This window comes from Poecilia reticulata, unplaced genomic scaffold (genome assembly GCF_000633615.1).
Source record: "Poecilia reticulata strain Guanapo unplaced genomic scaffold, Guppy_female_1.0+MT scaffold_265, whole genome shotgun sequence".
In the NCBI taxonomy this organism is placed as follows: Eukaryota; Metazoa; Chordata; class Actinopteri; order Cyprinodontiformes; family Poeciliidae; genus Poecilia; species Poecilia reticulata.
Window position 1 is genome coordinate 50,780 of NW_007615047.1, and position 9,796 is coordinate 60,575.

General features: G+C 42.7%; 2 protein-coding genes across 2 annotated transcripts in view; one reads left to right on the forward strand and one right to left on the reverse strand.

Annotated features, from left to right (window-relative positions):
• The window catches only part of LOC103460620 (protein FAM49B-like), an 11,880-nt gene extending 9,689 nt beyond the window's left edge, over positions 1 to 2,191 (reverse strand). Inside the window, exon 1 of the mRNA XM_008402862.2 lies at positions 1,666 to 2,191. The gene's annotated coding sequence lies outside the window, so the exon portion shown is untranslated. The remainder of the gene's footprint in view (positions 1 to 1,665) is intronic.
• Positions 2,192 to 4,231: 2,040 nt separating this feature from the next.
• LOC103460626 (prohibitin-2-like) overlaps positions 4,232 to 9,796 on the forward strand; it is a 10,232-nt gene continuing 4,667 nt past the window's right edge. The window contains exons 1-5 of the mRNA XM_008402880.2: positions 4,232 to 4,315; positions 4,962 to 5,091; positions 5,969 to 6,053; positions 6,754 to 6,885; positions 7,811 to 7,913. Coding sequence (XP_008401102.1) covers positions 4,295 to 4,315; positions 4,962 to 5,091; positions 5,969 to 6,053; positions 6,754 to 6,885; positions 7,811 to 7,913 — 471 coding nt within the window. The 5' untranslated portion in view covers positions 4,232 to 4,294. The remainder of the gene's footprint in view (positions 4,316 to 4,961; positions 5,092 to 5,968; positions 6,054 to 6,753; positions 6,886 to 7,810; positions 7,914 to 9,796) is intronic.

Below are 9,796 nucleotides of genomic sequence, written 5' to 3' on the forward strand. Positions count from 1 at the left end.
AGAGAGACAGACAGACAGAGAGACAGGAAGACAGACAGACAGGAAGACAAGCAGACATACATGCAGAGATGAATAAATGAAAAGCAGCAGAAACTGGACGATGGTTCGAATCCCAAAACCAACTTCAGTTTTGCTTTTTATGCTTCGTTTAATTTCCCTGATTAAAGAATCGACACGTGTCTGAAATGATGCAGAGCTGATGAATCTGGACCCGAGTGAACCGGGCCTGTAGAACCCAGAACCATCCAACTGGTTAACAGCACCTGGTCCTCACAAGTATAGGAGTGTGTGCAACAGCTGGAGAACCCGGCAGGAAGTAAAATGTTTGAACGGAGCAAATAATCCAGATTACAGCAGAGACCAGATTATCATCTGATAGTGATTATGATGCGACATAAAGCGACTGATTTACGACACAGAGAATATTAATGTTATGGTATTTATACATAAACTGCTGACTCTGCTCTTCTGCTTCAGTTAAATTCCCCACAATCTGCATCACTGTCACATGACCAAGCAGAGGTCACATGACCAAGCAGAGGTCACATGACCAAGCAGAGGTCACATGACCAAGCAGAGGTCACATGACCCTAAACACAAGATGGAAATGAGCAACATCAGTTCTTCATGTCGGCCCAGTTTATGTATTAATTTAAGTTTAAAATTTAACTAGAAAATCAGAGAATATTAAACAGTTTTTTTTTTTTTTTTTTGCTTTTTGTTTCTATATTTTTGTGTCCAGAATTTCAGGTTTCAACCTGCTGAAAGATAAAATAATTTTTATATTTCATATTTTAATATATTGCAAACATCTTATAAAGACAAAGGCTGAGAATTTAATGCATTCATTTTCATTCATTACATAGATTGTAGTAAGTTCAAAATGTAGCCCAATTAATAATTTTTTATTTTTTAAGGAGTTAGCCTGTCAGTGAAGCTAATCAAGCCTAAAATAGCATCTCAATGCTAAACATGTAGCGGCTAATGCTACATTACATTACAGTAGAGATTGCTAAAGAAGCTGCATGAATGCTCAGGACTTCCTGAAACTCTGGAAAACTCAATGGCTGAAAAAACAGATTTATTCAATAATTTACCAGAAAATTTGTTTTTTTTAATTGGATGTTTATGTTGTCAATATATAGATTTAGATAAAAATGTAATTAAATAATTTCAGACATATTAAAAAGTTGAATCAAGTCCCATGTCTAGTTAAAACGCTGATGCCTTGGGGCCGGAGCCCCCGGCCGCCTGTGTCCTCGCATCGCCCCTGGACGGAGCCGCGCTCAGCCCCAGATTTGTCGGGCCTCCCCGCTGGCGGCTCTGACAGTCTGAACGGAGTGAAAACGGAAATGAGTCCCGCTGCTGGTTGCGGGTGAACAGACTCGAACCTGCAGAGAGGCGCCAGGATTTGGAGAATTTTAATCTCAAGATCTGAGCTCAGATCGGAACCTCCATGTGGGTCAGAACCTGCAGCGGAACCTCAGAGTTCTGCTGCAGGTTCTGCTCCCCCAGCAGCAGCAGCAGCGGTCTGCAGGACCTGACATGTCTGATCAGTCAGGATCCACCCTGAGATCTAACCCCCACCTCCGGCCCGGACCCCGCCGCCTCCACCCCCTCTCCTACCCTCCCGGCCCCGGCCGCGCCGCGCCGCGCCGCGCTCACCTTCACTGATCGCTGATCGATGAGTGCGGAGCGGATCGATGGCCCGATGTGCCCGCGGTGCTCCAGGTGTCTCCCGGCGGCCCGCCTCCTCTACATGCTGGTGAGAGTCAACCCGGAAACCGGCGGCACGCAGCGCCGTTAACTATAAAAGGAGTGATTTCCTCAGGAGGAACTGAAGCGTGAGCCAATCAGAAAGCAGCAGGAGACAAGCTGGGTTCCGCCGCGCGCACAGACCCGAATGGACCGTCGGAACCGGCCGCCGGCCCGAGCCCAGCGCATCAGAACCTCCGGATCCAGGTGATCATCCATACCGCAGGTCCGCTCTGTGCGCAGGCTCAAAGTTCCTCTGTGAAACCAGACTCCGTTTAAAATCCAACCAAAATAAAACATTTTCATCAGTTTCACCTGTTGCTGAAAGTTTTCCTGCTTCACCTTTAAACCACAACATCTTCCATAAGCTTTTATTTTATTCGGCTCATAAATTAAGTCGCTGGTCGGATTAATTCTGACAAATAACATGAAAACATGAAGCAAAGTTCAGCTGGCTGCAGGGATTTTCACTTTGACGGGATTTGTTGAGCCCTTTTCCTCCAAAAAATAAAAATATGTTCTATTTATGTTCTTTTATCTGATCATTAGATATATAAATTAAAAATATTAGTAATACCAGTCAGTTTCAATATCAGATCGATACCAGGGAGATAAAATCAATACTTCAGTTTCAGTTTCTCTCTTTATTTTTGCATCAATGCACACAAATTAGTCTATTTTTTATTGTTTATCATTATTTGTCATTATTGTGTTTTTCTTAAACTTTATCTGAATTCTGCCTTAAGATTTAACTCATTAATGTTTGAATAATTATCAAATAATAAAAAAACACAAAAACACCCAAGTACCAGAGGTTTGATTATGAATCCTTGTTAAATAATCAGTATTGGTTTTATGTCCCTGTGTTGGATCGATATCTAATCATGCTGAATCTCTGCTGATGCTCTTTGCCTGTTTGTCAGGAAATCTGAGTTTCAGGATTAGTTGAAGTCACTGCAAGGCAAAACAAGCCAGTTCATTATAAATGTAATTAATTTCAAACAGATTCAGAGACATTGAAAGTCTGATTAGTGTTAAACTGTCTTTAAACTTCAGATAATTCACTTCCTGTTTCATCAGTTGCTCTTTATTATGAAAGATACAATCTTTACACAAAATGATCACATTTCTCTTTATCTGTTAGTTCACACAAAAAATGTAAAACATTTTTATGTTTTATTATTCTTTAAATTTACACAGCCTTTTTATTTATTTATTTATTTATTTATTTATTTATTTATTTATTTATTTATTTATTTATTTATTTGCTTATTTTAAGTTTACAACCTCTGTGGTGGACTGGTGACCTGACCAGGTGACCCCACCTCTCGCCCTTTGACGGCATTGGGGTCAATCCTCATGACCCCAATGGGATGGATGGATGGATGGATGGATGGATGGATGGATGGATGGATGGATGGATGGATGGATGTTTAAAGCCTTAATAAAAACTGATCTTGTATCCTCTTGGTGTCAATATGGGGTCGCTTTATTATTATTATTATTATTATTATTATTATTATTATTATTATTATTATTATTATTATTATTATTATTATTGTTGTTGTTGTTGTTGTTGTTGTTGTTGTTGTTATTATTTCCTTTATTCAACCAGGTCAAACCCCATTAATATCTAGATCTCATTTTAACAGAAATATGCAACAATCTTTATTGTTTACCGTCATAAATCTGAATTAAATGAATCTTAATCAACTTTGATCAGATTCAACCTTCATTTTGTAACCATATAATTATTTTTTAAATAAAATATCATTCAGCCAAAGCAGTGAAATCATTGGAGAGTTTTTCTCTGTCAGCATTAGTGACTTGATTCAGAGAATCAGATTATAAAAACTGAAATGTTTCATCAGTCCGGCGCTCCAGAGCTCTGCTGCCCTCTGCTGCCCCCTGCTGCACAGGAGCAACATGACATTTACACACCGACGGGGTAAATGTGTGACAATAAAAGATGCTTCAATCATAATCAAATCATTTTGTCCAGATTTTCTAACAGCAGATTGTGTCTTCATGCCGGATTAAAGGAAGTGAAAATCAACTTTAAATGATTTCAAGTGTAAGTCTGACTGCTTGAGAGAAAAATATCAAGAAATATTTTTGAAAATCCATGCTTTAAATAAATAGTAATGACTAAATATTCAAATAGAATAGAGAGTGTGTAGTATGAGCAAATTTACAACATAGGAAAAATACTGTACAGTTATTGGGAAAAAAATTATATTAAAATAAATATGCCACTCAACAGTAATTTAAGAAAAATGCACAAGATGTTTTATTTGTTGTTAGAAAACAAACTGTTTATGAATGGAGAAAATCAGAGAACAATCATGAAAAATCGGGTTCCTCGTTTTTAAATGATTTAATCAAATAAATTATCACCTGAATCATTAAAAATGACTCAAAAACGATGAGAAGCCAAAGTCATGAAGCCTACATTTCCCATGATTCTCGACGGACACGGAAATACGTCATCACCCGTGACCTTGACGTCTCTTCCCATTCGGGTTTCTAACAGGACAGCATGGCGAACAAGGAGCCAGGTGTAAGTGGGTTTATTTCCTTTAATATTTATGATTTTTCGGAACCGTTTTCTTCTTTCCGGGTCCAGTTCGGTTCAACGGCTCCGTGGTTTCCCGCGGCTCGTGCCATGTTAAAACTCAGCGCGTGAGTCCAGCTGACGTTAGATGGCAAGCAGAGCTGATTTAGGAGGATTTAAATGCGGTTAGTAATAATGTAAATGTCTGATTCTGCTTAGTTTTAATGTCTGTTCTACTAAATCTGTTCAACGTTGGTGACTCCGGCTTGATTTAGAGAATCAGACGGGATTTATGTCGGGAAGGCTTCAGGGTTCCGCTCAGGAGTCCAAATTACGTTGGCAAAAGCTCTAAAATAAGGTAATTTTAGGATTTTCTCTAATTTCCAGCTGGTATTCTGACTCTATTAAAGCTTAATTAAAGTCTCCAGACACTCAACTTTAATTCGGCTCATAAAGCAGGTGTTTGAATGACATTTATTTTGATCTAATTGTTCTAAAATCCGCCGAGGATCGCAGTTTACACCACAGAACGACCGGATAGAACAGGGATCCAAGCTTTAAGGCCTGGTATGGAGGTCAGCCTTGTTGATCCTGATGCCTTGTATCTGCGGGGTGGTTGATCTAATCAGACGTGATCTGCTGTGTTTTTCAGGGTTTTCTGCAGCAGCTGCGGCAGATCGCTGGCAGGATGTCCTCTGGACCCCGGGGAGCAGGAATCGGACTGAAGCTCCTGATCGGAGCTGGAGCTCTGGCTTACGGCGTGAAGGAAGCTACATACACAGGTAGCCCTGACCTCTGACCTCTGAATCCCTGCCTCAGCAGCAGAAACAGTTTAGTTTCAGTCCAGTTGGAGGAGAAAGCTCTGATTGAAATCCAGTTGATCTCAATCCTTGTCGGTCTCCTTATAATCCCATCCAATCTGATTAGTACCTGGAAAATCTCGGGATCCTCTGGGATCCCACTGATACCCCCGGCTCATTAATAAGGTGAGAAACCAGGGGTGTCCAAACTTTCAGTAAAGTTACGAGAACTCGAAGGCCACATTTTTTTAGTTAAAACTGAAAAGATCTCTTTAATATAAATAGACAACACTTTATTAAAGCAGAAGAGTCTGATTTTTGTAGAAACGAAATCTGGGAAACGGGTTCGTGAAGAGTTGCTGTTGTACGTGACAGATAAATATTTTCCAAAGGTTTTTTTTTAGTTTATTATCCTCATGATTTTGTTTTATTTTTACGTAAGGTCAGACATCGCTGGTTGGTTTTAGCAAAGTTAAAGAAAGTTACTTTGTCTCCTAAATAAATACATGTTAGCATTTTATTTTTCTGGAAGAATATTGAATTAATTATGAATTTGCTCTGTTCTTGAATTGTGGACTGACTGAGGGCCCAAACAAAGCCATCCAGCGGGCTGTAAATGGCCCCCGGGCCACATTTTGGATATCCTGTTATAAACTCTTCTCTGTGTTATTTTCCGCTCATGTGGCTCCAGCAGGAAGCTGCCAGTTAATGTCCAGTGGAAAGCTAACGCTGTGGCTGAAGCTCAGACAGGAAACGTCAGCATTATGCTGCGGATCAGAACCTTTAGCATCCTGCAGCTAACGGTTTGGACCCGGACCAGAACCTTCTGACTGTCTTCTGTCTCTCGCTCTGTGTTCAGTGGAAGGAGGACATCGAGCCATCGTCTTCAACAGGATCGGTGGGATGGAGATGAACACAGTCCTCGCTGAAGGACTCCACTTCAGGTACGTTAGCGCAGCAGCTAGCCGCTCAGCTAGCTGCTTTATTAGCTGCATTATAACAGCTGCTATGATTGTTTTCACAACTGATTGGCATCTCAGAGGCTCAAATAATACCTGAACTTTGACCCTGAATCCCAGAGGAGTTGAAAAGTTTCATGGAGCAGAGAGAGAAGGAGGAGGAAGATCGGAGCGTCTCCTCCGTCCATCATGGTGAACAATAGAAGATCTTCATCAAACAAGATGGACGAACTTCAAGGCCAAAACAGGATCCAGTCAGAGTTTTACATTTATTAGGTCATTCAGTGGAACATGATGGATCTGGATCTCATCCCAGACTCCAGCATCTCTCAGCCTGGATTTCAGTCCAAACAGCCAGACACATTTAAAGAGCAGCAAAAGCAAAGGAGGTGGATTAGCAGAGCTGCTTACAGCTGATGGAGTCATCCAGCCTGGATACTGAACTGTTAGCATGAGTCTGTCATACAGTCTTCAGTCAGAGGGCTCTTCAGAGTCACTGTGAGATGGACTGCTACTGGAGCTCCTTCCAGCCCGCAGCATCAGCAGCCATGACGACTCTGAAGGAATTTGGCTGATCTGAGTTATGAGGACATGTAGGGACTCGTCATCCTCTGTGTGAGGATGAAGGTTTTCCTGCTGTAATCAGATTACTTTCCTCTGGTTCTGACCCAGTTGTCGTCTGCAGGGTCCCCTGGTTCCAGTACCCCATCATCTATGACATTAGAGCGCGGCCCAGGAAGATCTCCTCCCTCACAGGAAGCAAAGGTCAGAGGTCGTTTTCAGTCAGACCAATGTTTGGCTTTGTGTCCTGGTTCTAGTTCTGGTCCTGGACCTGGACGTGAACCTGGACCTGGTTCTGGTCTTGGACCTGGACGTGAACCTGGACCTGAACCTGAACCTGGTTCTGGTCCTGGTTCTGGTCCTGGTCCTGGTCCTGATCTTGGACCTGGTTCTGGTCCTGGTCCTGGTCCTGGACCTGGACCTGAACATGAACCTGAAACTGGTTCTGGTTCTGGTCCTGGTTCTGGACCTGGTTCTGGTCCTGGTTCTGGTTCTGGTCCTGGACCTGGACGTGAACCTGAACCTGGTTCTGGTTCTGGTCCTGGTTCTGGACCTGGTTCTGGTCCTGGACCTGGACGTGAACCTGAACCTGGTTCTGGACCTGGTCCTGGTTCTGGTCCTGGTTCTGGACCTGGTCCTGGTTCTGGTTCTGGTTCTGGTTCATTGGTTTAAACCAGTCTTTCTCAAACCGTGGTCCCAGACTGTTTTTAGTCTCCAGGCGCCCCCTAGTGATCCTTGAGGTACTGCATGTAAACAACAGTTTATCTACCGTGACGTCATCTCGAAGCGCGACGCTACAGTTAGCTTAGCAAAGGACTGCGTTAAAAATAATGATGGAAAACTGGATTAAAACTGGGTCCCTCAAAAGAAAAGCTGCAGATACTGATGGAAAGAAAACAAGACCAGGAATATTATATGATCAGAGAAGCAGAAGCTGCTGGGGGTTGATGTTCACCAGCGACTGGATTCCTGTGAACGGCTTTGTTAAAGCAGCAGCTCTATTATTGTTATTAATGCACATAACACTTGGTGTCCATGTGGCGTCACATGTAGCAAACAGCACCACTCTTCATCAGGAAGAACTAAGAAAACAACATGCGAGTTAACAGGCTAATGTTTTATTTTTTATTGAGGTGTGTTATTTCGGTTACTGCTGGTTAAATGGCTTAATTGATCCTCAGCCTGAAAAGGTTTGAGAATCTCTGGATTAAGGGGAAGTGGCTGCAGTTTGCTGCCTGCCACCTAGAGGGCAGCACATCCATCAACTGGAAGCTTCCTCTGAAGGTTAGATCGTCATGGCAACCGCTGATGAATGTAGTTTTCTATGTCTGAACATATTTCCCTTAAACTAGTCAGCTCAGCCTCCATTTTGTTTTTATAGTTTATTTGTCAACATAAAGTAAAAAAAAATGTTTTTAATGTTTGTGAAGTTTTAAGATGTTTTTCTAAAATGATATCCTGGTCAGTTAGGTCTGTTGTAAACGAATATTTTAGTAACCGAGTAATCTATCGATTATTATTACGATATAAGACACAGAATAGACGCTATAGGAAAGGCTGGAGTTACGTTGTGCATCCACTAGATGGAGCTGCTCTAAAGGGAATGTCAACAAAACAGTCCGACTCGGGTCGGTGAGGAGAGCCTTCCTGGGCCAGACGATGGTGACCCTTCAGCATGTTGGTGGAGAACCTGGTGCTACATGACCTGCAGACGACCTGATCATCAGGTTGGTGGGTAGATGGGTCAGTCAAACTTTATTAACAAACCAGCATTCTGACAACTATCCCAGCATGCACCGCGCGCTTCTTCTTCTGCAGGCAAAATGAAGTCGGCGGCTGGTTACCGTAGCTGCTGGACCTGTTGTGGCTCCATGTTGGTCCATATATAAGGAGCACTGTCGGCTTCTGAGGAAACTGAAGGTTTTTAGGTGCCTTATAGTGCAGAAAATACGGTAATCGAGTAATCTGATAAATAAAATGTATAAAATAAAATATTGGTAAATCTGGCATAACAGCAGTGTTACTATCGGATATCAACATCAGTCCAATTTTTCACATTTGAGCTTCCCTAAGTTACTTTTTTGTAGTTTAGAAAATTAATCTGTAACAATAAAAGTTCACTTTCTAAGTTAAACTGAAGAAAAGTTACACAAAGATCTGAATTATATTCAGTGTAATAATAAAGAGCCAGGCTCACAAATACTCTTATAAAAATGTCTAAACTTTTAGTTTCTGTTCATCTTCAGTCAGTTTAACAGCTGAACTCTCACTTTGYCCCAAACCTGCYGAGCTTTGGGTTKGACGATACGGRGAATGTCTCCTGGATTGGGGGGTTTGGGGTCAGAGGGCAGGCGAAGGTAAAATGTGGGGTGGAGGGGAGGAAATAGACCAGGGGACAGGCGAACGAAGAGACCTAATGCCGGGGGGAGAGACCATCGGTAGACCAGGGGACAGGCGAACGAAGGGGGGGAGCAACACGGGATATTTACGGCTCCTCCGTTCAGAAGCTCATCTACCAGCCATGTTCCGCCTCCCGTCTGTTCGGACCGGGATGATATAGTTTATTGTGCGGTTCGTCCGTAAAGCTGCTCTGTAAGCATCAGCCGCCCGCCGCTCCGTCTCTCCGCTCACCTGTATAAATCCTCCTCGGCTCCAACCAGCAGCTCCGGAGCAGAAAGGATGCCGGACTCCCGGCATCCTTTCTGCTCCGGGCATTTTAAGGATGTTTATTGGTCCCCAAAAACCATGAAAACCCGGAATTATCACCAATCAGTAAAATCCCCGTTGGCCGAACCTGAAGATTGGACGTTATGCCGCTAACACGTAGCTTCCGTCAACAACTCAGAGGAAGTCAGAGTGACACGCAACGCAGATCATGTTCCGGCTGAAACACGGCGCTAAATGATAAAACGTAAATTAACGAAGCTTCCAGGCAGGTACATTTTAATCAAGGAATTTAAATAATCGAGGTTCTCGAGTCACTCGAGGAATCGTTTCAGCCCTCATCTCAGTAATTAATCTTCCTGCTTCATCTGGACAGTCGGGTTCTGGTACTAGAACCGACCCGTTAACCAACCAGAACCAAAACTGACCAGATTAACCAACCAGAACGATCTGTCCTGTCAGACCTGATGCCGAGTGTGACGCTGCGGGTTCTGTTTGGTTAA